A 27,300-nucleotide genomic window follows, 5' to 3' on the forward strand; every position below is an offset into this window, starting at 1 on the left:
TTTCTCATATTGCACAGTAATTGTTTTTTCCGTTAGGTGGTGTTGAAACCGTCTTCCCTGCAGAGGCTCTTCCAGTGAAGCTGCTGGCCCGTAAACACACCTTTAGCCAGACCCTCCTCGGGGGCCCCGAGTGCCACGCGAATCCTCTTCTACCATCTTGCTGCTCAGAGTTCCCGTGGGGGGCTGGGCCCACCCAGCTCCACACCCCAGAAACCCGGTCCTCTCCTGCAGGCCTTCACCCACCCCTCACCAAACACAGGCTGGGCAGCAACCATGTCGCTGCCCTGGAAGGGTGATAGTCACAGGCTCCGAAGCAGAGTTGTCCTGGGGAAGTCAAGGAATCACAGACTTCCAGCCCCACTTAACCTGAGGATTGGCACTGCAGGATGCAGCCCCCCGGGGTCTGCCGGAAGTCTGGGTTAACACCTTCATGGCAGAGGCTGCAAAAAATCACTTGGCAGGTGCTTCTGGCACCCGGAGGAATGTAAATCTCCAAAAACACCATCTGGGTTGGGGTGGGAGAGGCAGGCACCTGCCTGCCACCAGGGTGGCTGGGTCCCCGACTGGTGGTGGCAGGAAGGACGACTCAATCCCAAAGCCCATGGCCAGGCCTCCTTGATGACTGTGAAGAGTCTGCTCCTCCCTACTTGGGAATTTGCTTGGGCAGGAGGGATGGGGAAGTGCTGGCCTCTGCTCATGGCCTGGCCAGCTGCCTCCCCCAGCCCTCAATAAGTACATTTTCTTTTTTTGTTTTTTAAGTTAGTATTTATTAACTGTTGTTTTAATAAAGGAATTTTTTCCCCTTTAATCCCAATTCAGTTGCTTAATGTAAAACCACAGACAAGTTACTTATTATTATGATTATTATTTTGAGTCAGACTCTCACTCTGTTGCCCAGGCTGGAGTGCAGTGGCATGATCTTGGCTCACCGCAACCTCCACCTCCTGGGTTCAAGCAATTCTCCTGACTCAGCCTCCCGAGTAGCTGGGATTACAGGCATGCGCTACAACGCCCTGCTAATGTTTGTATTTTTTTGTAGAGATGGCATTTCGCTATGTTGGCCAGGCTGGTCTCAAACTCATGGCCTCAAGTGATCTGCTCGCCTCGGCCTCCCAAAGTGCTGGGATTGCAGGCATGAGCCACCGTGCCTGGCCTAATGAGCACATTTTCCACTGAGGATTAGAAGCTGCAAGTTGTAGCCAGTTCATCACAAGTCAGGTGGGCCGACTTGGGACGGGGCTTCCTGGGCCATCCTGTTGGTACAAGGAAGACTCCTAGCACAGCCATCGAGCTGAGCCTCCATGCTACCGCTTCCTCTGAGAGGCCACCTCATCCAGCCTTTTCTTTCCAAATTTCTCTATTATCCCCTCCTGGACTGGGCAGCAGACGTTTCTGTCTGGCTGATATTTTATGACTCTTCTTTTCAACATGGCACCTCCATTTCCCTTTGGGGAGCCCCCACTGTCAACACCTGTGGTTCAGGGATGAAAATACGACCCAGTCTGGCTAATGAGATCACTGAATCAGCCTGACCACTGTGACTGGCTCAGAAGGCACATGACCCAAGTCAGTCCAATCAGAGGTAAATCTCTGGACCAGGATCCAGACTCTCTCTTTACCAATGGGCTCAGGCTGTGAGGATGGAGCCTGGAGTTGCTGGCAGCTGTCTTGACACTGGGAGGGGAGAAGTCAATGAGACTAGGACAGGATTCAGATAATACCCGAATACCTGAGTCCTGGATCACACCACACCTACAGCCAGAACCTATTCCTGAACTTTTCAGTTACATAAGCCAATTATTCCCTTTTTCATTTAAGCCAGTTTGAGTTGCACTTTTTAATCCCTTGTACTTGAAAAAGAATCCTGATACACTGCTTTTGTCAGAGACAGTTTTCTGGGCACCTAGCGTCCTTACAAACTTGAAGGCTACCTTATTCTTTCTTCAGAAACTAGGTGAGCAAAAATGGACAAGGGAACTTAGCTCTTCCAAGCAGTGAGCACTTATCACTGTTTAGACTTCAATTCTAGCTTCTCTTTGATCCCAGTGACCAGTCCTTCTGGATTGAAACACTGCATGGCACAAACCTTCCAAGTTCTGCCTCAAAGCCATTTCCAGGCTTTTCCTGCCCATATCAGTCTTTCTCCTTTTCCCCCATCTGGACAGTCTTTGCACCAACCCACAGCCACTGGGGTTCACCTGAGGGTGTCAGCTCCCACTTGGGTGTTCACTATGTGCCTGGCACTGAGCCTCAGCTCATCAGAGTCTCTCACCAACCCCATGGGAGAAGTGCTAGCATTCTCTCCGTTTTGCAGAGGCAGTAATGGAGGCTTGAACGGGGGGGCTGGTTTGTTCAAGGTCACGGAGCTGGTCCAGGTGGCACAGCTGGATCCCAACCCCAGCTGGTCTAATTCCAAAGCTCATGTTCCTAACCACTGGATAGGCTCCCAGCCCTAAGCCCCATGCTGTGCCTGCTTCGCAAACTAAATGCCAGGACAAATAGTCTCACAGGTAGGCACACAGTTGAAACTGGGCCTTTCTTGGAACTCTGGGTCTTTGAGCTTCGGATGAAAAAAAAATGGCCAGGTCCCCCAGTCTTGGCTCTTGCAACAATCTCCTCCGCTCCCCAAGGCCAGGCTCCTGAAGGGAGGTACCCAGGGGAGGGACAGCAAGCCCCGGGTAGCACTGCCTGCTTCCCTCCACATCCTCACTGTGCAGGGCTTTTTTCCATCCATCCTCATCCATCCTCCCTCTTCCCCACCCTCGAGGAAAAAAAAAAATTACCAACACCCAAAGAGGAAAAATACGGAAGGCCACGCATTAGTTACACCCACCACCTCATGACACCATCCACACAGGGAGCCCAAATCTCACTGCAGATCGGGAGGAAGCAACCTGAGCACGGCCTTACAACGGCAGGCAGAGCCCAGCCCGGCTCTTTCCCACCCTGAGTATGACTCAGCAGCACAAAACCCTGCATCTCAGTTTCCTTCTCCACCCATTCCCAGAACCCACAGAAAGATGGCAGCTGCCCGCCCCACACGTCACAGAGCAGGTTCTCCCGTGTCTAGCTCCGGGTGGGACAGCTAACTTTCTGAGAAGACTAGGGGAAAGAACAGACATTTCTATTCCCATGTTATAGATAACCAAACCAAAGCCTAGAGGAAAGTGTCTGGAATCCACAACCTCAACCGCGTGGCCACTGGCTACACCATGAGCTGGACACCAAACTGGAAACACGCTTGGGCATGAACATGCTAAGCCAGTGTCAGATTTCAACTCGGGTTAAATGCAGCAAAATTAGTAAAGCATGCTGGCGGCCCCTGCAGATGTAAATAATTACACTGAGAGGCGACGTAGGTGAACGGGGGCTCCGCTGAAGGCTCTCCTAGATGTCGCCATCACACAAGGGTGGTGAGCCTTCAGTTCCCACATCTTCAGATCTCCATAGTGAACAGACGCGTGCTTTCTAAAGAATTTACACCAGATCGAGACCATCCTGGCTAACATGGTGAAACCCGTCACTACTAAAAATACAAAAAATCAGCCGGGCGTGGTGGCAGGCGCCTATAGTCCCAGCGACTCGGGAGGCGGAGGCAGAAGAATGGCATGAACCTGGGAGGCGGAGGTTGCAGTGAGCTGAGATTGTGCCACTGCACGCTAGCCTGGGCAACAGAGTGAGACTCTGCCTCAAAAAAAAAAAAAAAAAAAAAACGGAGTATTTAAACCAAGTCCAGAGTGGGGTCTGGGGTCTGAGCAAATGGCAAACCTGGGGGGCTCACTGTCTCCCGTGCAGCTTCTGAAGGGACACACCTAGTGGGCGTTTCTGGCAATCACATCACCTCTACGTCCCTCTACTTCCTCACCTGTAAAGTAGCCACAGTGACAGTGAAGAGCAGTGGTTCTGGAACTGGATGGCCTGGTTCAAATTCTGGCAATGTCCTTGGGTAGCTGTTTGACCGTGCAGGTCACTTCCCTGCCCTTGTGTGGAGAATGAAGATGACATAGTATCCATTTCCCAGGGCTGCTGTGCCAATGCCTGAGGACAGATAAAAAGCCTCAGGAAGGGGCCTGGCACCCATGGGCCCTCCGTCAACACTGGCAGACAGCTGCTGATGCCATCGCAGAGCATGCCTGACTCCATGCAGGTGGCAAGAAAGGAGAGCACGTCTTGGGCTCAGGCTGCCCAAGTCTTCTGGGCCGGAGCGGACACTTGCCCCTTGGTGGGAGGCTCTCAAGGCTGCGGGGCTTGAAAGTACTGCAGGGCAGCTCACAAATCCATATAACTCACTCCCGATTACTCGCCAGCCTGACTGAGCAGCTGCTCCAGGAAGAAATAAAATATGCTTTGCATACTTTCAATGTTTCACTTATGAAAACTGGCAGGGCTGCCTTGCTAAATTGTTTAGCAATAAAGTCACTAACGAGCAGCGTTCGAGGCTCTCCCCACCGGCGGGGGAGCCAGCCGGGGTGGGGGAGGGGGCAGGGAGGGAGGACAGACTGGCCGCCAGTGCAGAGGCCGCTAGGGCTTCCAGAAGGCGCCATCTGGGATTTTTCAGAGGGGCACGGGGATCACATCCTGGTGTCCTGATGTGAAATTGGATCCTCCCTCTGGAAGCCAAGCCCCAAATGAGTGGGGGCAGAGGGGAGGGCCCTTCCGGCCCGGGACGTTTTCCCACACTCCAGGGCGCCCCGGTTTCCAGCCAATTGAGTTAATTGAAAAATTACCTTGGGCTGAGAAAGGCCAGGACCTGGCCATGGGGGACTAGCTCACAGGAGACCCAACTCAGCCTCCAGCACTGGACTTCCACCACCTGCAGCTGCGAGGCCTGCAGGGGCGCTCCTGGTGCTGGGCACACATCCCCTACAACGTCCCAGAGACCTCAGGGGTAGTTTCAGCCTACTTGACAGATGGGGAAACTAAGGCAAAAGGGATAAGGAGCCTGACCAAGAGCAAAAAGCTAGGGAGCTGTGGGCCACGAGCCCCCGTGCAGCCTGGTGCTGTCCCCTGCGGTACTTCGTCCCGGGATGCTGTTCTGAATGTGTGGCAGGGCCACTGCAACCCCAAAATCCAATGACTGTAACTCGGAAGGAAGCCCAGGATGCAGGTCAGCTGGCAGGCGGGCAAGAGACCTCCTGCCCTGCCCGGAACAGGATGGTGCCTCCATCCGCAGAAGGCCTTGCTGCGGGCTGATATTGCTGATATTGAAAAAGTGCTGAATAAAGCGCTTTTCCTTCCTTCCAAGTGCTCACTTCTCTGTTATCAGCCCAACTGCCTGGGAAGATTACAATGGTGGGTTTTATTGTCCTAAATAAAGGCCAGCCAACCCCAAGGCCCCAGGAACAGCACCACGACTCAGCCAGGTCACACTGGGGTATGGGGGGCCCAAGCCCAGTTCTCCACTTAACTCCTGCCCCTGGCCCATCTCCCATTCACAGACACCAGGCAGTCCACGCTGCAGACTGCCTCTCTGGGGCGGTCCATTCCTGTCCCCCTCGGGTCCCTGCCTATTTGGAGGCGAGAGAGACCTGCAATTCCAGAATGGTCCATCCCATCTCCAGGGGCCTCGGCAGGCACGGCTTCTGAAACCAAGTAGGAGACCAAGGGCACCCCTACAACTGTCTCCCCGGCATCAGGCCACAACCTTCAGGACCAGAAATGAACACAGCTGATTGGAAAAACACGCTTACTTCACTTAGAGAGTTTCAGCAGTTTAGTCTGTGAACCAAATGTATAATTAAGGCACAGAAAAATGTGAGGTTTTTTTTAGGAGGGGGAGCTGGGAGCGGGAAGAGGCAGACAAACTCAAGTCCCTGAGTCACCTTTATGTCTGAAGACAGAACTTCTTCCCCCACAGGAAAGCTTGACCCTGACGTAGAAGCTGCATATCCAGTGTGTGTTTTTTTGTTTTTGTGTTTTTTGAGGAGTCTCACTCTGTCGCCCAGGCTGGAGTGCAGTAGTGAGATCTCGGCTCACTGCAACCTCCACCTCCCGGGTTCAAGTGATTCTCCTGCCTCAGTCTCCCAAGTAGCTGGGATTACAGGCGTGCGCCACCACATCTGGCTAATTTGTTTGTATTTTCAGTAGAGACAGGGTTTTACCATGTTGGTCAGGCTGGTCTCAAACTCCTGACCTCAGGTGATCCACCCTCCTTGGCCTCCCAAAGTGCTGGGATTATAAGCGTGAGCCACCGTGCCCGGCCCAACTTTTGGTTTTAACACTCACTGAGCACCTCGCCTGAGAGGCGGTGCCATCTAAGCAGCTAGAAACACATCTCCAAGGAAGGCATCCCAGCCACTTACTAACCAAGTGATCTTGAGCAGGTCACCTCACCTCTCCGTGCCTCAGTTCTCTCATCTGTAAAATGGGAGTAAGGGTAGCTCTCTTACGAGATTGTTGTAAGGATTAATCGAGGGTCTATACATAAAAGAATGGTGCTGAGCACACAGCAAGTACTATATACATTGTGGTTATTATTTTCCCTCTTGCTCCTCCCTCAAGAGCCACACTGCCTTCTCGTTGTGAGACCAGCCCTTGCCAGGAAGCACTGTCCTGGGCCCCCAGAGACTTCCGGAATCTCTGATGTACATCCTCAGGTAGAACATTCTTTGCTGAGAGGTCCCCGGAGTAGGCTCTCCAGGAGCTGGGGGGTGACTGCTGAGGAAGTGATCGTGCAATCCTAATCTGGAGACTTGGGCACTATTCTGCCGCTGTCCCCTCTGGCTTTCTCTGGTTTCTGGTCTGAAAAAGGTAGAAATGGAACTTTAAGTCTTGCTCTGAGTGGCCTCTGACTTCCCACCAAATGTTTCCCCGTCTGTCTGGCTAGCTCCGCTCACAATTCACAAAGGTCAAACGCTGTTTCCACTCTGCATGCCGCCTCTAGGGAGAGCAGAGGAGAAAACTATTCGAAAAATGTAAATCAAAAAAAAAAAAAAACCCAAGGCTCTCCTCCCCCACAACACACACACACACACACACACACACACACACGCAGCTCACATCCAGTTCAACAGAACACAAGAACACAACAAGCAGGAAGACAGAAGGGCGATGCCGAATTTTCACCAGTGGTGACCAGCTCCAGGCCTGCCTTTCTTAGAGGCCCTGCTAACCCAGACAAGGAAATCTCTTGTACAGAGAAGCATCCTTCCGGGTCTTCCTGGAGCACCCTCCTGGCAGGAGCCAGGTATTATATAAGCTGCAACAGCTGGTGCAGCCCTGACCTGTGCTCTAAGCCCAAGAAGTGCCTGTTGAGCTAAAGCCAGCCCAAGGCACAAGCCCAGGGGCAAAAGCATCCTTTCACCAAGCCGAACACCCGCTTAGGACCACACTCTCCTGGCCAGAGGTGCTTTCATACCAAAACATGTTTTTCCTTGAAGCCACCCTCTACCCCTCATCTCCCAGGAGAAAATGATACTGACTAGAGAAGAGCGGGTTCTAGGTTCGGCTGCTGCAAAATCAAAGTGCGCAGCTTGAATAAAGAACAGAAGGGTGTGCAGAAACACTGAGTGTTAACGTTTGGAGCAGGTTGGAAGCGTTTCTTTCATCTACATGTTTTATTCTCTAAGTTGGCCTTCTCCTGCCCTACTGTCTTGAGCTGAGCTTCTACCAGATCTTTCCTTTTTCCTCTTCCCACTCCACAAACCTCAAACCATATATATCCCTGGAACGTCTGGGGACCTCTTTCGTGACACATCTGCAATAATACCACGATCACTCGTGGCTGCTTGAGGAGGAGAAGGGAAAAATATGTGTACCCTGGGCGTACAGGACTGGTAGGGGTGGGAAGTGTAAAACAAAACAAGCCACATAAACACCGCGGCTTGTGATGCTTCAACACTGCCTCCACGCTTGAGTGAAGCAGCAGAAAATAAACCAATTGAAGAAATAAAAGTCCTAATCAGGAGCAGGTGTTTGCATTGTAACACGACTTGGGACATGAACAAGCCCTGTATTGTGGGCTCGTTGCCACGTCTCTCTGGAATTGCAGGCTGACCACCAACCAAGCCATGAGGTCACCCCACCTCCAGCGGTAGACAGCCCATAGCTGCAGATATCCCAGAAATCCAACAAAACACCAATGCAGGGTTCTAGTTATTCTCTAGTCCTGATGCCCAGGACAACGAAGCCCAAACCCAGGAAGCCAGACAAGAGGACAGCAGCTCTCTGTTCCTTCTTTGGTGAGCAGAGAACATGGATTTCAGCAAAGAGCATGGGCAGAACCAAAGCGTTGTCAGCTTTCAGCGTTCATGAAAATTAACTCAGGATAACTCCAGTGCCCAGGAAATCTTCCCTGCTCCCAAGCTCTGGAGAAAGCTATACGTCTTCTAAATTAGCATCTTCTCTGCAGGAACACCTGCAGAAAGCTAATTTTGGGGAAGCGGGGTAAAAAAAATCAGAACCTCCCCACCCCACACCCCCATCCAACCCACCAACGCAGGCTGCCCTGGCCTAGAAGGTAGGCTGCTGATTCAGGCTAAAAATTCCCAGGCAGAGAAATTCAATCTCCTTTTTCCAATGGTCGACAGTTAATGTATTGTTCCACCTTAGCCCTCCTCTTTTTTGTAATCTCTCGGCTGAGTGCTCATGTTCTCAGGACCCTCTTGCCAAGAGGTGAGTACTGTTTGTTTGGCCGTGGACGCTACTCATGGACCCCAAAAGGAATATGTAAACTTGCCACTGCATGCCTTTGGGTTCCTTCTGACCTGATGGCATGGGAGTGAGGATGCAGGGCGGGCTACAGAAAAGGGGAATAAAGCTAGGTGTGGTGGCTCGTGCCTGTAATCCCAGACTTTGGGAGGCCGAGGTAGGGAGATCACCTGAGGTCAGGAGTTTGAGACCAGCCTGGCCAACATACAGTGAAACCCCACCTCTACTAGAAGATACAAAAATTCAGTTGGGTGTGGCGGCGCTCACCTGTAGTCCCAGCTACTTGGGAAGCCAAGGCAGCCGAATCACCTGAACCCGGGAGGCGGAGGTTACAGTGAGCCAAGACTGCACCACTGCACTCCAGCCTGGGTGATAGGGCAAGACTGAGTCTCTAAGGAAAAAAAAAGAAAAAGAAAAGGAGAATGACATCTGTCTGGCCATTTCCGCCTGCCTGGTCTGGCCCAGGCTACTGGGCTAGCTCCATCCACCCTGGTAGCACTCCGCAGTCATTTCCACCTGGCCCTCTCCCTGCCTGCTTCCAGGGGGGCTGCCTGATGTCTTTGAGCTTCTGCCATGTCCTCTGAAACAAACATCAAGAGAGCCAGGAACACACAGCTCAGCCTGGGGAACATTCTTCCTTAGGACGTGCAAGAGAAGGTACAGGCTCCAGCGGCTCTTCCTCCACCCTCACAAAGGGCTCCCAGTGGGGGACGAGAGATCTAAGGTTGGCTAAGCTAGGAGGATCAAGGCAAGACGCCCTGTGCTCGCAACCACCCATCTACTCTGCCCTGGCTAGGAGGAAAAATGTCTGGAGAAACGAAGCTGGCCCCCGTGCCACGGTGGCTGTCTTCTTACAACAGAGGGGTTATCACGTCAAGAAAACAGACTCAGTGTGTAAGATCCTCAAATGTAGGGTGCAGGCCAATGGGTGGATGCTACTGTGAGATCAATTTTTGGCTCAATATAAAAGTGAGTGAATGCTTAAAACGAATCAAAAATTGGAGGGGCTGCCTGGAGAGGAAGTAAGTTGCCAATCCCCGAAGGTATTCAAACTCAAGAGGAACAACTGCACTGGACTTTATGAGTCAATCTGTCTTCCTTGCCCTAAATTCCCCCCACCACAGCTACTTTCCCACAGGCCCTGGAAGGATGCAACTCTCTATACTGAGTACCCCGCCCACTCTTACAGAGGCAGCTGACTGAACCAAGATGGTCACCTGATCCATGGTCTGCCAAACCACTGGTCAGGCAGGGACCGATCAATGCCTGCCTCCCAGGCATTTAAATGCTTCCGGGGTACAGAGGGAGGCAGACCCCTCCCTGAGGGATGATCCAGCTGGGTGAAGGCTCCGCCACTGCCTTTGGAACCTGGCACTCCTGAGGTTGAGCCCTAGGACTTCCCTAGGTCAACCCAGGCCCCCTGTGACTTGAGTTCATGTGACAGTCTCCCTTCCGCCTCCAGCGGAGGAGCTCAGGGTCTCTGTCCAGCCTGGCAAGGACCACCTGTTATCACTGCTCAGCACACCGCCTGGACCCTGAGCCCGTGTCATGGACAACAAAGCTCAAAGCTCAGTCACTGTCACGACTCTCAATATCCCAACAGGCAGAGGAGAGTGCCCGAGAATGCACACCCTCAAGTACACGCACTCCACCCTATGCAGAGGCACCTCCCAATGCAGAGGCACCTCCCACTGCCGATGCAGACCACATGCTTACTAAACATCACCGGACAGGTGAGAGGCTCACACCTGTAATCCCAGGGCTTTGGTAGGCTGAGGTGGGAGGATCACTTGAGACCAGAAATTCGAGACCAGCCTGGGCAACACAGTGAGACCCTGTCTCTACAAACAAAAATTTTTAAAAATTAGCCAGGCATGGTGGTGTGTGCCTGTAGTCCTAGCTACTCAGGAGGCTGAGGTGGGAGGATGACTTGAGCCCAGGAGTTTGAGGCTGAAGCGAGCAATGATCCTGCCACGGCACTCTAGCCTGGGTGACAAGAGCAAGACCGTGTGTCTAAGATGAACAAATAGGCCAGGCACGGTGGCTCACGCCTGTAATCCCAGCACTCTGAGAGGCTGAGGCTGGCAGATCACCTGAGGTTAGGTGTTCGAAACCAGCCTGGCCCCATGGTGAAACCCTGTCTCTACTAAAAGTATAAAAATTAGCCTGGTGTGGTGGTGGACACCTGTAATCCCAGCTACTCAGGAGGCTGAGGCAGGAGAATTGCCTGAACCCAGGAGGTGGTGGTTGCAGTGAGCCAAGGTCACGCCACTGCTCTCCAGCCTGGGCAATGGAGTGAGACTCCATCTCAGAAAACAAAAACAAAAACAAAGAAAAAATGAATAAATAAATAAACATCATTATCTGCCATCCATTGTCTTGCACACAGTATTTAAGATGGTTTATTGATAAAGCAGCAGCTCTACTTAGCAAGTTCCTCCTGTAGGACGGGTGCCATCATTCTCATTTTACAAGAGGTGGAAACTGAGGCTCAAAGAGATTAAGCAGTTTGCCCAAGAATCTCCAGTGTGGTCTTCTCATAATGCATGAGATTCTGACCAAATGTCACCAGATGTCCCCTTCTGAGTGGGAGAGCAAAGCCCAGACAGATGCTAACTCCAAAAATTTCTCCCCAGGAAGTCCAAATCCTACCCCAGTGCTTGACATCCTATTGAGTATTGGACTCTGGACTTGTCTGACTTGGCCATCTCTCTGGTGAGTCTTATATCACTCCAGCACCGCCTCCCCCCCTTTTTTTTTTTTGAGATGGAGTTTCACTCTTGTTGCCCAGGCTGGAGTGCAATGGTGCGATCTCGGCTCACTGCAACCTCTGTCTTCCAGGTTCCAGTGATTCTCCTGCCTCAGCCTCCTGATTAGCTAGGATTACAGGTGCCTGCCACCACACCTGGCTAAGTTTTATATTTTTAGTAGAGATGGGGGTTCGCCATGTTGGCCAGGCTGGTCTCGAACTCCTGACCTCAGGATCCACCTGCCTTGGCTTCCCAAAGTGTTGGGATTACAGGCGTGAGCCACCGCATCTGGCCCATTTTGAACTAATACAAATGATCTTAATCTCCATAAAAACCCCTACTAGATAGAGCTAGCACCCCAATTTACAGATGAAGATATTGAGGCTCAGAGGGGTTAAGGAACTTGCTCAGGGTCCCCACTGTTGGAACAATTTGCACCCAGGCAGCTGGGCTCTATGGCCCCAACGTCCTCACACTCAGAGCCCTGTGTCTGTGTACCTGTCCTACCTAGCTCAGTGAGGGGAGCCTGCCCTACACAAGGCTAAAATGCCCTAAACACCACCAAGCACAGAGTAAGGCAAAGGTGCCCTTTTGCTAAATTCCGACCTTCCTGGGCCGCGCACGCCTGCTCTGCTGTGAGAAGGTAGCATCGCCTGCCTGCTGGGTATGGATTCAAGTCACCTCCAAAGGGGAGCAATCAGCGCCTTCCAGGGAGATGGCCATCTCTAGGCACAGGCTGGAAAATCAGACTCCCACTGGGAAGGCTGAGAGGAGCCAGATGCCGTCTGGAGCACCCAAAGCACCAGCTGCTGGTGCTGACCTCAGTGTGCTCAGCTCTATCAGGGATGTGCCAGGAAAGTGGCGAAGGGGACATGACAGCAAGCGCTTATGCAGCCCCTTGAGGGAGCAAGCACACTGGGCTGGGAAGGAGAGGGTGTTCAGTCAACCACACCCAAGCCCCATACTCAGGAGGCTGATAGATCCAGGGGTCCTCCTACAAGCTGACCTGGGAACTGTGTGATCAAAGAAGGATGGTAGGGAGAGAGGCGGAGGGGACGTGATTATTTATGGCCAGGAGACTGTGGACAGAACCTAAGAGGTGGCAACTGATTCGCTAGTCCTTCAAGACAGAGGGGGAAGGGAAAGACAGGAAAGTACAAACAACTCATAAAAGAGAAAACTGAGCTCCTCCACAGGGAACTAGAAAAGGATTTGACCCAAAGTAGGTGCTCTAAGGAAACCTGCAAGTAATTAACCAGCAGGGTTTATGATGAAGGCTCTCCTCTGGTCCCATAACACCTAGCAAGGGGCACAGGCACATGCTTGCTGAGGAGCCAACTTCACCTTCTGCAGCGTGACTCGCTGCCACGCTGTGCTCTGGGTGACACTTGCAGATGGCACTGCAAGAATTACACCCAGAGGGGCTGCAATGAGCAAGAAAGGCTCACAGAAAGGTTGGGGGCCCAGGATGGGGCAGGATGTGGACTTAGTTCAGGGTAGGAAGATAACAGAGGCAAGAACCAGCAAGGCAAAGGGTAGGAATGAGCCACGGTGGTTCATGGGACAGAGAGGCCCTGAGCTCCTCCACTGGAGACGGAAGGGGGATGGTCACATTTGTGGAGCCTCACACAAAACCGAGAATAGAGCAGGTGCTGGATGCCTGCCACATGGATGAACAAGGGGACTTGTCGCATCTGGGGAGAGGGCAAGAGAGGGTATCTTTCTGGTTTCAGTTAGGAGTTTTAGGCAGAAAAAAAACTCTCTTCCAGAATATAAGTGCCATGAAAGCAGGGTTCGTCCTGCTCAGCTGTCAGTGCCAGGCGCGCAGTTGGGGCCTGGTAAGTACTTATGTGATGAGGAAGGATCAAAGTGATCAAGGAATCTAAAAGGGGGCAGGGCAGGTAGGTGAGGCATTAGCCGCTGGGAAGGTGGAGGGATCCCTTTCTATATGGCAAAAGCAGCCGAGTGTGGTTGGCACAGTGGAGCAGGGCACCTGTGATCAACCAGCCTGGCTTGCCTGAGACCGAGGCATATCCCATGGTGCGGGATGTTCAGTGCTAGAACCAAGAAAGTCCTGAGAAACACAGGACAATTCGGTCGCCCCAGGTACAGGTCTGTCTTCACTAGCATCCTATAGCTACCAACCGATGGTACCAACTGCACCTGATGGTACCAATGGCATCTCTAAGGTGCCTCAGAGTGAGTGAAGCGCTTCCAAATCCATGGGCTCTCATAAAGCAACCACGGATCTGAGCTAGGCCAGGCTGACACTATGATTTCACTTCACCAAACAGGGACACAGGTCCAGAGGGTGAGTGAACTGTACAAGGTCCCACAGCAGGTAAGCTGCGAAGTCAGGGCTGATGTTCTGCCCGTCACCTCCCCTGCCTTTCCATACACTGGGGAGACGTGACATGGAAAAGCGCTGTCTGCTGAGCACAGCTGTGAGGTGGGCGGACGTCGTCCAGGCATCCCCAAGGGCAGGGGGGCTCGGGGGCTCCAGGGAAATGGGCCCATCTGGCCTTCTGTTCTTCTAACATTCTGGCACTGGGGGAGCAGGCGGCCACCATCTGGGATATGGGAGAGAAGATGGGGCGGGGGTGCTGTAGGCTGCTGCTCCACTTGTCCCACCAACATCACCATTAGGGGGTCCCCTGGGTAAGGCCAGGATCTCAGGCCCTTGTGAAAGGCAGACAGACCATCTAGTGACACATCCAGTAGCCCCTAGGCATAGAAGGGCCAAGCAGCCCTTGGTAGCTGGGCAGGGAACAGGCCAGGGTACAGGGAGAAGGGGAAGGGAGAGGGGAGAGGGAGGCAAGGAGGGAAAATAGAAGTGGAAAAAGCCTTCTAAAGCTGCCTTGCCCAGTGGCTGCTTTCAGACTATAGGTCCATCAGCATCGCCTTGCGGGGCTTGTTAAGATCCAGACCGGGCCCACCCCCAGTTTCTGACTCTGTAGGTCTGGAGTGGACGGAGAATTTGTTTTTCTTTTTTTCTCTTCTTTTCTTTTTTTTTTTTTTTTTGGCTCTGTTGCCCAGGCTGGAGTGCAGTGGCGCGATCTCAGCTCACTGCAAGCTCCGCCTCCTGGGTTCACGCCATTCTTCTGCCTCAGTCTCCCGGGTAACTGGGACTACAGGCACCCGCCGCCACGTCCAGCTAATTTTTTGTATTTTTAGTACAGACGGGGTTTCACCACGTTAGCCAGGATGGTCTCCATCTCCTTACCTCATGATCCACCTGCCTTGGCCTCCCAAAGTGTTGGGATTACAGGCGTGACCCACCACGGCCGGCTGAGAATTTGCATTTCTAATATGTTCTCAGGCGCTGCTGATGTTGCTGGTCCTGGCGGCACACCTTGAGAATCAACGGCCCAGCTCAAGCGGTTCTGGGGGATGGTGCTGGGGGTTGGGGGCAAAGGCACAAAGGACACAGTAGGGCTCCTGATGCTAGAGGTAAAGACGGCAGATGCGGAGCCTCGGTCCTCAAAATGCAGAGTGAGCTGGCATCATCTGGGATTAGGGGTGGAGTCTGTTTAAAATGCAGATTCTTGGGCACATTCTTTTGTGTGTGTGTGTGAAATAGGGTATCTCTCTGTTGCCCAGGCTAGAGTACCGTGGCGCCATCTCGGCTCACTGCAGCCTTGATCTCCCAGGTTCAAGCAATCCTCCCACCTCAGCCTCCAGAGTAGCTGGGATTACAGGTGCACGCCACCATGCCTGGCTAATTTTTGTATTTTTAGTAGAGACGGGGTTTCACCATGTTGGTCAGGCTGGTCTTGAACTCCTGACCTCAAGTGATCTGCCTGCCTCAGCCTCCCAAAGTGCTGGGATTACAAGCATGAGCCACTGTGCCCAGTCCTCAGGTATTTTTGATTGTCCAGGTCAAGTATGGCAACCAGGAGACAACACTGGAAAACAATAAGCTCCTGAGCGACTCTGAGGATGGTGGTGCAGGGACCATGCAGAGACGCACGGCAGCCCTAAGGGGGCACGGTATAAAAACACACATCTCAGGCTTCCCAAACTGCGATGGGCCTCGGAAACATTCATTGGCTTCATACCCTGACTCAGGCCCAGCTCCAACTTGGGAGCCGCTAGCCACATGTAGCCTTTTACAATTAAGTAAAATGTATATCTCAGTTATTCAGTCGTACTAGCTACATTTAAGCCCAGGGGCTACCATCTTGGGCAATGCAGATACAGACCACTTCCAGTGTTGCAGAAAGTTCTATCGGACAGCAGTGGCCTAGAGGGATCACAGTGTATCAGCTTCATTTCCCCATCTAAAAAATGGAGCTCCTCACACGTCATTTGAGGGTGCCAAAGAGAAGAAAGACACCACCCAGGGTGGACATTTCTACCTCACACCTAAAGAACCACTGTACTGGGCCAGGCGTGGTGGCTCACATCTGTAATCCTGGCACTTTGGGAGGCCGAGGCGGGCGGATCACCTGAGGTCGGGAGTTGGAGACCCGTCTCTACTAAAAATACAAAATTAGCCGGGCGTGGTGGCGCATGCCTATAATCCCAGCTACTCGGGAGGCTGAGGCAGGAGAATTTCTTGAACCTGGGAGGTGGAAGTTGCAGAGAGCCAAGATCGCACCACTGCACTCCAGCCTTGTCAACAAGAGCGAAACTCTGTCTCAAAAAAGAACCACTGTATCCTGGTGGGAGGGAGAAGGCAGCCCAGGCTGGCAGGGGAGGCATCCGTGATTGCTCCAGAACCCAAGGGGTAGCCTCCGTCCCTGAGAATGAACACCAGGGATGCAGGTTTGCCCCTTGGTCAGCTGCTGGTGCACCCAGGAGGGTCTCGAAGGAGCACAGGAAGGCTGAGGGCTGGCACTGTGGAAACGCAAGCCCAGCAACTCCTCCCTGGCCCGGGAGGTTTAAGGGAATGCCGCAGAGGCCTCCGGTGCTGGAACAAGGGTTACCCCAGATCAGCGGTGACCCTCAGCCTGGGTCAGATGTTTGAAGCTGTCGGACAGCAGGGGACACTCATGTTGTGAAGGTGGCTGCAGGGCCACAGATCTGGCTGGCCCAACCTCCCCACCCTTCTCTGAAAGGAGAGATGGAGGGGGCGACTGGAGGCCAGGATGGGAAATTGAGTATTTACATGGATGCTGACCAGCATCAGTCCCCAAATGACCACTCTGGTAACCTGATGGGGCCACACCGAGTCCCTGCCTGATGCCTCCAGTGTTGGGGAACCCACTGCCTCCCAGGGCAGCCCATCCTGTTGCTGAACAGAAAATCTCTCTCACACTGAAGGGAAGGTTGTCTCCCTACACCATAGTGTCTAAGCAACAGGTGCCCTTCTGTTCAAAACCCCAGGGCAAGGAGTGGTCCTGGGGCTTAGCTCATAAATATGCTATGAAAAAGGAGGGCCGGGCGCGATGACTCAGGCCTGTAATCCCAGGACTTTGGGAGGCCAAGGCAGGTGGATCACAAGGTCAGGAGTTCAAGACCAGTCTGGCCAAGATGGCGAAACCCCGTCTCTACTAAAAATACAAAAATTAGCCAGGTGTGGTGGCAAGCACCTGTCATCCCAGCTATTCGGGAGGCTGAGGCAGAGAATTGCTTGAACCCGGGAAGCGGAGGTTGCAGTGAGCTGAGACGCACCACTGCACTCCAGCCTGATGACAGAGCAAGACTCCATCTCAAAGAAAAAAAAAAGAAAGAAAACAAAACTGACAAAAACCCCAATCATTTCCCTTTCTAAAAAGCTACATCCCATACAAACAGACAAAAGTGATGCTGCTGGGTGTGGTGACACGTGCCTGTAATCCTAGCTACTTGGGAGGCTGAGGCAGGAGGATGGCTTGAAACCAGGAGTTCAAGGCTGTAGTGTGCAATGAAAATGCCTGTGAACAGCCTCTGCACACCAGCCTGGGCAACACAGTGAGACCCTGTCTCTAAAATAAGAATTAAAATGTGCATCACAATGCCAGAGATGTAACAAGGTGCTGGTTTTAATTATCGGGAAAAGATACCTGGATTTATGTCTTCCCCAAACCTTCCCAGTGCACCTGAGAGGTAGCCCTGTTTAAAGGGTTAAGGGAAGTGTGAGACACTTTGGGGATAAAGTACTTAAGACACGGTACTTCCAGATGTGGCTCCAAGACCATCAGCAGTGGGGCAGGGATGGACTGTATGTTAAAACTGCAGAACCTGGCCAGGCATGGTGGCTCACACCTATAATCCCAGCACCTTGGGAGGCCGAGGCAGGCAGATCACCTGAGGTCAGGAGTTCGAGACCAGCCTGGCCAACATGGTGAAACCCTGTCTCTACTAAAAATGCAAAATATTAGCCAGGTGTGGTGGCACGTGCCTGTAATCTCAGCTACTCGGGAGGCTGAGGCAGGAGAATCACTTGAACCCAGGAGACAGAGGTTGCAATGAGCTGAGATTTTGCCATTGGACTACAGCTTGGGCAACAAGGGCAAAACTCCGTCTCATAAATAAATAAATAAACAAATAAATAAATAAATAGTGCAGAGCCCTGCAACTACTGTGTGATCCTACTTAGATGAGGTACCTGGAATAGGCCAACATACACAGACAGAAACTGGAATGGTGGTTGGCAGGGGCTGGGGGAGAGGGATGGAGAGTTAGGGTTTAATGGGCATGGCTTCTGTTTGGAGTGATGAAAAAGTTTTGGAAATGGATTGTGGTGATGGTCCTCTAACACTGTGAATGTGTTTAATGTCACTAAATTGAATATCTAACAAATGGTTAAAATGGTAAATTTTATGTTACATACATTTTACCATAATACAAAAAATGCAATAAAAAAAAAAGTGCGGGGTTCTGAACTCCACCCTGGAGTCAGTTTCTGGGGTGGGACTCTGCATTCGAGCCCACTGATGTCAGGGCTCAGCTCCTTGTGGGTGGAAAACACACATCTTGTCAGTGGAAAAACACACATCTCAGGCTTCCCAAGCTGAGACGGGCCTTGGAAACACTCATTAGCCTCGTGCCCTGACTCAGGGCCAGCTCTAGCCACATGTGGCCTTCTACAATTAAGTAAAATTTAAATCTCAGTTCTTCAGTCGTACTAGCTGCATTTAAGCCCAGAGGCTACCATGCCGGGGAGGGCCACACGCAGAGTCTCCTTGCAACCTCCCAGGCCCATTGGCTTCCCTCCCCAAAGGGTAGAGAGTAAATAGAACCCCCCCCCCACTGGCTCTCCACTGTCTGGCTGACACAGGTAGAGATGCCAGAGGAAGCAATGACAAGACCCAGCCGATGTTCGACCACCTGAACAGCATCATGCCTGACGATGAAAGGGACCCGGGGCGGGGGATGGGGTGGGGAGGGTGAGGGCCATGCTGGGGAGCATGGACGAACAGGCCCCACATGTGGCCCAGAGGTGAATCACAGGATAATAAGGGTTTGGTGTCCTTTGTCTCCTCAGCACCCTGCCCAGCGCCTTGGCTCCTCTGCGGGGCTCAAGCAGCCAGGAATTCAGGATGAATGGGAAACACGGAGTGCTGGTGGGCAGCCTGGAGCCGGGAGGAGGGTGTCTGAACAGCCGCCACCAAAGCCTCCATGTGCTGTCTCACTGCAGGGCAGTCTTGTGAGTTCACAAGACTGAGAAAGGCACGTGCCTCTTTCTAGTAGATTCTGGGAACACATGTGCTCGGACAGGGGTTGGCACAAAAAGGAAAAAAAGCAAGATTTAACTTAGATGGCCATCTACCTGACTGTGTACTTCGGGCCACTGGTGGGAGTGAAAAGGTGCTAGTGTGCTCTCTTCATGAATCGTCCCTGTGCTGCAGCCTGGGTAACACAGCGTAAACCAGAGTATGTGCCCTCCTGGGTTTCTTACTCTAAAATTAACCCAATCCCAGGAAAGCAAAGGGCAGAGGTTCTCAATATCTGATCTGTGGAATGCCAAAATTACGCAGGGTACTTGATACAAATCCGGATTCCTGGCAGGGGAGGGGAGCCTGAGAATCTATACCTTAGCAAGCACCCCAGACCGCTGCAATCCCCGAAGTCTGAGACCCGCCTTGAATGGGTTGGATAAGGTTGGGAAGACGGCAAAGGGTGAAAACTTCCAGTGCTACCAAGACGTTCCCATGACTTTTCTTTCTTTTCTTTTTTTTTAAGACAGGGTCTTGCTCTGTTGCCCAGGCTGGAGTGCAGTGGTGTGATCTCAGCTCACTATAACCTCTGCCTCTTCTCCTAGATTCAATTAATTTTCCTGTATCAGCATTCCGAGTAGCTGGGACTACAGGCATGTGCCACCATGCCCGGCTCATTTTTGTATTTATTTTTTAGTAGAGATGGGGTTTCACCACGTTGCCCAGGCTGGTCTTGAACTCCTGACCTCAAGTGCTCCGCATGCTTCGGCCTCCCAAAGTGCTGGGATTACAGGTGTGAGGCATCGAGCTCATGCCTTTTCTAAGGTTTCATATCTGACCCTGGAAGCCTCCCTGTGTGACATCCTGGAGTATGGTCCCTTCCCAGCCTTGGGCCTCAGTTTCCTCACCTAGTAGAGGGAGCGGGTTGACCCCATCCCTGCAGAGGTTTCCCTCTCAGGGCTCTGTGTTCTAGGTTTCCAAACGGTTGTGGCAGGGGGACCTCCTGTCAGGAGGCAGCTTGCCTGTGGCTTCTGGCTAGGGTGAAGGGGTAGGGGCAGAGTCTCCTGTTGACAGAGACCAAGGACCACTCTGGGCCCCAGAGGCCCCCCCTCCCAACTGGCTCTGGCTGATTGGAAGCCAGTGAGCCGAAGGTGCTAGGGAGAAAAATCCCATGACTCTCAGCAGCTCAGCCTCTGCTCTGTGGCTTGGTAGCCTGGGGAATTGTCAGCTGACAAGGAAACCGCAGGAGAAAGGGTGCTGGGAGGGCAGCACGGCAGCCTGGAACAGCTACTTTCCACAACCAGTATAACCTCTCCAGACCTCAGTGGTCTCACCTGTAAGATGGGGAGAACGGCAGCTGGCTGACAGGAATGGGGGGATCAACAGGAATACATGGAACAAGGTGCTTGGTTCTTGCTTGGCCCTTCCACACTAATGGGACCCAACTGAATGAACATCCACATTCTTCCCTGCCTGGGCACACAGAACTTCAAAGTTAGGAACATGCTGCTGAGGCTGCGCTGTGAGGGGAGGGAATGAGGCATCCAGGAAATAGCAGCTGTTGTTTTTACTTCTCTCCAATTCCCCAGGAGAGCTTTTCTGAAACTTCTGTACAATTAAAAGGTAGTGAACACAGTCAATGCCTGTGATAAAGTTACAGCCCGAACTAGTTGGGAGCCTGAGCCAGCCTCCAGATCCAAGAAGCAACAAAAGACTAGGCCACTGGCAGCTGTGGATTAGCCACCAGGTGCCAGGTGGAGGGCGTTTCCCAAAACAGTCCCCAGTGTCCAGCACGTAGACTGAGGACAGGCCCCACTCGGAGCCCACCAGCTCCCCGCTCCTTAGGCCAGACTTAGCGTCACCCAGTTCAGGCCTGGGACAGCAGGCAGCACTCGCGTACCTGTTACACTCTTCTGGCTCTGAATTTCCTCCAAATTGGGTGCCACTGCAGCACGTGATGGGCTAATGCCATTTGATGAGGGCCCCAGGGAATTGCCACAATTGATATCCTCTAACTGACCTCTCCTGAAGGCATCCAAAAAGCAGACGAGAGAAAGCCTGGAGTCTCCACCTTCAGAGAGGCCGCCCCACGGGAGACAGAGGTTGTCCTTGTGGACAGGAGGCAAGCCTGACCTTCCCTCTCCCTTGAAAGGCACTCATCTGACACCCGCAACGTACGACGCACTCACGGAGAGTAAACCCATTAAAACAACTCGCCCGCACGCTATAACCATGCCTGTGTCTCTGGAGTGTTTACAGCCCTTAGAGACTCACAACAAACACGGGATCCCCAGGGCGATGGCTTCGGACGGCTTTAATGACATGCTGGGTGTGCTTATCTGCTGGGACTAAAATCTGTCTACGCGCAAATGTGCTGACGTTCCATTTTTGTCAGCTTGCCGTGTTACGGATGAGGGAGGCTAACTCCAGAGCCAGGGGTGCTATTTTCCTCCTGAGATGATTAAAAAATGAACAAACTCTTCCTCCAGAATGGCTGGAGGGTCCTGGCAAATTGTCCAGTTCACTCAACTGGAATATTACAAAGAACATAAACGATGTTTCGTGCCCATTATGGAGATTTTGTGATGACTCAGAAGGCCAAATAAGCAGCTAGCCACCCTTTGGAGTCACCTGTTTGAGTAAATCCCAATATTTCAAGCTTCAAAAATAAAAAAAAAAAGTATTATATGTATTTTAAACACATATACATCAAGTCCTTTGGCATCTGGAGGAACAGGAATTCCCCCTCCTTCCATATGGCATGGACCCAGCATCAGGCTCCACGGGGGGAAGGATGTTCATCACACAGATTCCTGTCCAATTTCCAACAACTCTGAGGTGGGTAATACGATTTCCATTTTACAGAAGGGTAAACTGAGGTTCGGGACATTAAATAACTTGCTTAGGGGCATATAGCTAGCAAGGAGCAGAGCTGACAAATTCAAATCAGTGTGTGTTTGAGTCCAAAACCGGTGCCCTGTACCCACTATGGTGTGCCACCAGCCTTGGCAGAAGGATAAAGTTCTGTCCATCTCACTGGACCACAACACAGGGTGGAGGGTGGGGGGTGCCGGGCCGCAGGTTGAGACTCCTCAGGGAAGTGGATCTCAGCAGTGGCTTTCACCCCGATTGTCCAGAAGAACCAAGCCCTCCATTGCCTCCATCCTGCCCTCGCCCTGCGAGCAGAAGTATGCTTACACGAAACCCACCAATGGGTTCTAGTGGGCAGCTTCCTAAAAGCATTCTTAATTCCAAGCAGTGGAGATTGCATCTCATCCAGCCCCAGCAGAAGTCCTTTTCAGAACGGCTCACAGAGAGCTGACCTCCCACTGAAATTGCTAACAGCAGAAAGATAAGCAAATGCTTGAGTTGCTTAAAACAAGGAATGTCAAGGAGAGGACAAACTTTTTTTTTTTAAGGATAAAAATTTAAAGGAAAAACAGACCAGAAACAATGTGGGTCTACTTTCTTAAGAGCAACATGAAGTCTTTCCATACTGCTAAGGTCTACAGTCTGGGATAAATTCCTGGTTGGGACACCCACTGGCTGCGTGGCCTTGGGCAGTTACTGAACTGTTCTAAGGACTGGTTTCCCCATCTACGGATGGGGTTAGCAACTGCACTTCCCCACTGGGTTGCTGGGAGGCCTCATGAAGACAAGGCATCCTGTTTAGTTCATGACACAACTAGTCTCCGGGAGGGTACAGTGCTGGGAGCCAGGACACAAAGACAAAGACACGCAAGCGCCCCGGTCCCCTCAACTGCGGGTTTCATGTAAAGAGGAGGGGCAAGAAGTGATAAGAACCCAAACGATCATCATAATAAAATAATACAGAATTTTTAAAAAGTAGAGGACATGAAGAGGCAGGATAAGGCCACGTGGCTTTCTGAGCTCCAGGTTAAGAGAAATGCCAAATGGAGCAATAGGGTTAGAGTGCAGATGCTTCAGTTACAGACGTGTAGGGTGCCTCGTCTACAAAGATACTAATTTCCCATCACTTTAAAAAAAATGGCTTAGTTCCTTTAGCTGATCAGCAACACCCTCTTGCCTTAGAAACTCAGCACCTACACACCTCACTTCATCCTGGAACATGCTCCTCTGTCCACCCTACCTAAAAGCTAAGCAGCGTCCGCTCCCATCATTCTAACCCCTCCCCGGCTTTATTTTTCTGCATAGCACTTACACCATCTCTGGACATATCCTGTGCCTATTTGCCTACTGGAAATCTCCTCCCACAGAATGTAAGCTCCATGGAAACCAGGGCTGCAGTCATCTCCTTTGCTGCCATATCCCTGGCAGCTACAACAGTGCCTGGCCCGGAGCAGATGCTCAAGAAATGTGACCAAATGAATGGACAATGAAAGATCGAAGAAGCGGATTCCTGTTCCCAGCTTAAGAACCTCCAGGGAGCACCTGGCTCACTCTGAGGGGGCTCTGGAATGATCTGCCCCTCAGACGGAGTTATTCCCTTGGTGCCAACAGGGACACTGAGTTGTGGAACATCTCAGAGTAAAATACGATCGAGGCAGAAGCAGGTGCGGATTGTGTAAACATCCAACATCTGCACCTCCTGCTCCAGTCCCTAGGTCATGCACCCTGGAGGCCAGAGCTGTCACCATCACGGGGCTATCACCTGCTGATCTCAGGACATTCTCCCTGAGCAATTCAAGGTGTTTGGGCCTCCATCCCAGCCAGCCAGCATCCTCTCTATCTTTTCCCTTCCCCACATCTCTGAAAGTGCCAATTCACAGACTCTTCCATACAACAGGGCACCTCTTTCAGCTCCTTAAACTGAGCAGCACGTTCGACTTGGGACCAAGTGCTGAGATTCGAGGAACAGCCACCTCACAGCCTGGCTGAAATGTTTATTTCAGCAACAAGTTCAGCTTGCAGCTTTGAGCCAGAGTTCCCATTGCCCTCCTAGAGGAAAGTCCCTTGTAACAGCCAATGGTTTCAGAAACCATTTCCATGGCAGGCTGTCCTCAATGCCTGGCCATCATGGAAGTTCTCAGAAACTCGATTTGGTCTTTAAGAACCAGAGACCAGAAAGGGTGAAGGGTAGTAGGGTAGAGAAAACTCCAAACTTTCTGGTTTAGCTGCTGGTCTGATCTTGTTTCATGGCAGTGATGTCATCTGTAAACTGGGAAAAGATATTTCCAATGTGCTGTCTTTTAAAACGGACATACCATAAGGGCTGCAGGAATAACCACCACCCCTAGACCTAGGAAACAGGCATTCCTGGGCTACACAGCGTCATTAGGATATTATTATGAACACACAAATGGAGTCTACATAGACACAAAGTAAACAGCCCTATCTCCACCTAGCCATCTCCTGTACGTGTTTACATGAAAACAACTTCCACTGACACAACACTCAGCCTCAGATCACTTAAGTATTTTACAGACAAGACAAAAGTCATCTTGACTTAGTTCATGAAGGTGGAGACGGAGCAGAGAGCGCCACCATCTGATGGGAAACTGAGTCAGTGGGAGCACTGACAGGTCATCTAGCAAGCATGTAATGTCAGAAGGAGCTGAGGACTAACATGCATTAAGCATTTATGGTGAATGAGGGAAGGTGTTTTACACACACCATCTTTGGAATGACAAATCTTTCGTTGGCACTATTATTTCCACTGTACAGATGGGTAAATTGAGTCTCAAAAAGATGAAGCAACTTGGCCAAACTCTCCCGTTTGCTTCCTCTTCGCATCGATGCTGTTTTTTTTTTTTTACATCAACCCGTCTTGGACTCTGCTATGTGTAACTGAGGAGAAGGTGGGAAAAGGCAAACTCCAACACAGGAGAGAAGACTGCCTGACACCCAGAGGCGGCATTCCATCTCCTGGGGAGGCTACCATAGGCAAAAACAGGAATAGGGGGCCTTGCGTTTGGCTTTTTTCTTACAGGAAAGAGATGATTATTAGGGAAATAAGCCCGTGTGCTCCCCAGCTAGAGAGCTTGCTGCCTGGGAGAGGTACTACGGTGCTAAGACTTTGGATTTCCACGGACAAAACTGAGAATTCCAACACCATGATTTAGGACTCTGGGAACTTGGGCAAGTCACTTAACCTCCGGTCTTTTCTGTTCTTATCTGCATGTAGATAACACAGCCTCACTCCCAGGGTTGTGATAAGATTTTAAGGATATGTTGCATGTGAATTACTATAACACAATAGGTGTTCCATGAATAAGGAATAATTATGTTGTGCCTCCCCCTCCCGTTTTTCCCGGAAAAAGTATTCAGAACTTGGACCTGATGATGGCAGCCCCTTCTCAGAAAAGCCCTTCGTCTTCTAAGGTTTCTTCCTATTCCAGTCAAGAGGATCAGGGGTTCCTGTCTCCCATCCCCATGCCCTAACCTGGGGGGAAGGGGGAGGGGGAAGGGAGACAGCACAGGCCTGAGTGGGATGGAACGGGCACACCCACTGGGAACACTTTAACAGTAAAACGCTGTTCTCCACTTGGGGCGGATTAGCCAACGATACGCAATTAGATCACTGCATTTGTGTCTCCACCTCTGCAATTTCTCTTTCTGCATTACTCGGAGTTCATGTGTATGAGAAACGCAGCAACCTCTCCGCTCCTAGCAAATGCGAGGCATCAATTTCACCTCGGAGGGGCGGCGGTGAAGGGGGTTCCCCTCTGCACTCCGCGGGGGCCGCCAGATGGCTCACAGGTGCGGTCCCGGGGGCCGAACCAACTTCGTGCAGGGCTGGCCCCTTTCCCACGCTTCCCCCAGCAGACGAGGGGTCCAGCCCAGAGCTGGGTCTCCAGGCGCCGCGGGATCGCCGGGCTCCGGCAAGCGCGGCCCTGGTCCTCCGGTGCAGCCCCGAGCCCCGGTCCCCACGCCGAGGAACTCACTCCGCGTCCCGCGCGCCTCCCGCTGCACCCGCCCAGGGCTCGGGGCTCCGCGCGCTGCGAGAACTTTGCCGCCAGCGGCTTCCCGATCCCGGCTCCGAGCGCCCTCGCGCGCCCGGCCCCGGCGGCTCCCGGGCCTGCGTCCGCGCCGCCCGCCCCGCCCCGCGCGCACCTACCGGGCTGGCTGCAGTCGCCATCCGCTCGGACCCGGGGAGCCCCGGCGCGGGGCCCGGCCGCGTCCACGCACTGCTCGCAGGCTGCGAGTCCCGGGGGCCGCGTGGGCCCGGCCCCCGCCCCGCAGGAAGGCGCCGGCTCGCCCTGCGCCGCGAGCTGGCGGACGCGCTCCCACGAGCCCGAGTCGGCCGCCCGCATGCCGGGTGCCCGGGGGGCGCTGCCCGCGGCGGCGCGAGGGGCTCCGACGGCGCGCGCCGGGCTCACAGTTCCTGGGGTCGCCGCCGCATCGGGGCGCAGCCGAGCGCCGCCCCCGCCTCCCGCCCGGCCGCCTGCGCACGCCGGACCAGGGCTCTCCGTCCGGCCGGACGCCGGGCGGTCAGCGGCTGCCGCACGCGAGGAATTCGGCCGCGGAGCCTCTCACGTGGGAACGACTCCCAGTCCCGCGGCTCCTCCTCCCGCTCCTTCCGGGCTGGCGACAGCCGAGGCTCGCCCCGCCCCCGCCCCGCCCCTGCCCCCGCCCCCGCCCCCGCCCCTCCGCGGCGCCCAGACTGGCCCCAGTGCCCCGGGAGCGCCGCTGCGTCGCCCCATTGTGCGCCTGGCCCCCGCCACTCGGTGCATCCCCAACGCGGTCATTCCCGGGGACACGGAGGGTCAGAATGATGACCGATGTCACCGGGGGGACTTGGGCCCCGGTCTTTGAAAGCCCCTGGCCTCTGCCTGGCACCCCACTTTGCTGTGTCTCTCTCCTCTCCTGACACCCTGTGACAGCCTTGCCGGAGCCCAGGTCCTCACAGCCGGCCGGGGGAGGTCAGAAAGAGTGGGCGGGGAGGGGAGCAGCCCCGGGACCTTTCCTTCGCTTGTCTTTGCGTGTGACTGGCCATCCTGTAAGTGAGGGGAATGCTGAGTGCGTCTGGTGGAGGAGATCGCGAGGGGGCTGAGATCTGGTGGGAGGCCCTGGTGACTTCACCTCACTTCCCCAGGCTCAGTTTCCCCATCTATGAGTTAGGCATTAGTAATTCCCCGCTGTCCATTATCAGTGCTGCCTATGAACTCTCCAACTATGGCAGCCATTGGCAGGGGAGGCCAGAGCCTGGACCCCGTGAGTGGGTGGGGGAACGGTGACAAGGCCAGGCAAACCCTGTAGGAAGTGGCACCTTGGAGGGTCTGCACAACAGAACTCACCCGCTGGAGTGGGTGTTCAGGCTGGCAGTGCTCCTGTCAAGTGAGTGCAGCTCTGAGCCCCCTTTGATCTGGGGATTACGATGCTCTTCAGAAAGACTA

General features: G+C 53.0%; 1 protein-coding gene across 7 annotated transcripts in view; it reads right to left on the reverse strand.

Moving 5' to 3' along the window:
* LOC105473204 (kazrin, periplakin interacting protein) overlaps positions 1-27,300 on the reverse strand; it is a 1,227,585-nt gene that overhangs the window by 163,418 nt on the left and 1,036,867 nt on the right. The window contains exons 1-2 of one of the 7 annotated variants that reach the window (XM_071100396.1): positions 26,022-26,162; positions 3,866-6,741 (exon numbers count right to left, since the gene is read on the reverse strand). The exons of 4 other annotated variants lie outside the window; for them this stretch is intronic. Coding sequence is in view for 1 of the 3 variants with exons in the window: in XM_011726869.3 (XP_011725171.2) it covers positions 26,022-26,217 (196 nt within the window). In the remaining 2 variants the exon portion in view is untranslated. Of the gene's footprint in view, positions 1-3,865; positions 6,742-26,021; positions 26,475-27,300 lie in introns of those variants that run through there. 2 more of the 7 variants (XM_011726869.3, XM_011726872.3) reach the window with 2 other exon arrangements.

The sequence above is a fragment of the Macaca nemestrina genome, chromosome 1 (genome assembly GCF_043159975.1).
Source record: "Macaca nemestrina isolate mMacNem1 chromosome 1, mMacNem.hap1, whole genome shotgun sequence".
NCBI lineage: Eukaryota > Metazoa > Chordata > Mammalia > Primates > Cercopithecidae > Macaca > Macaca nemestrina.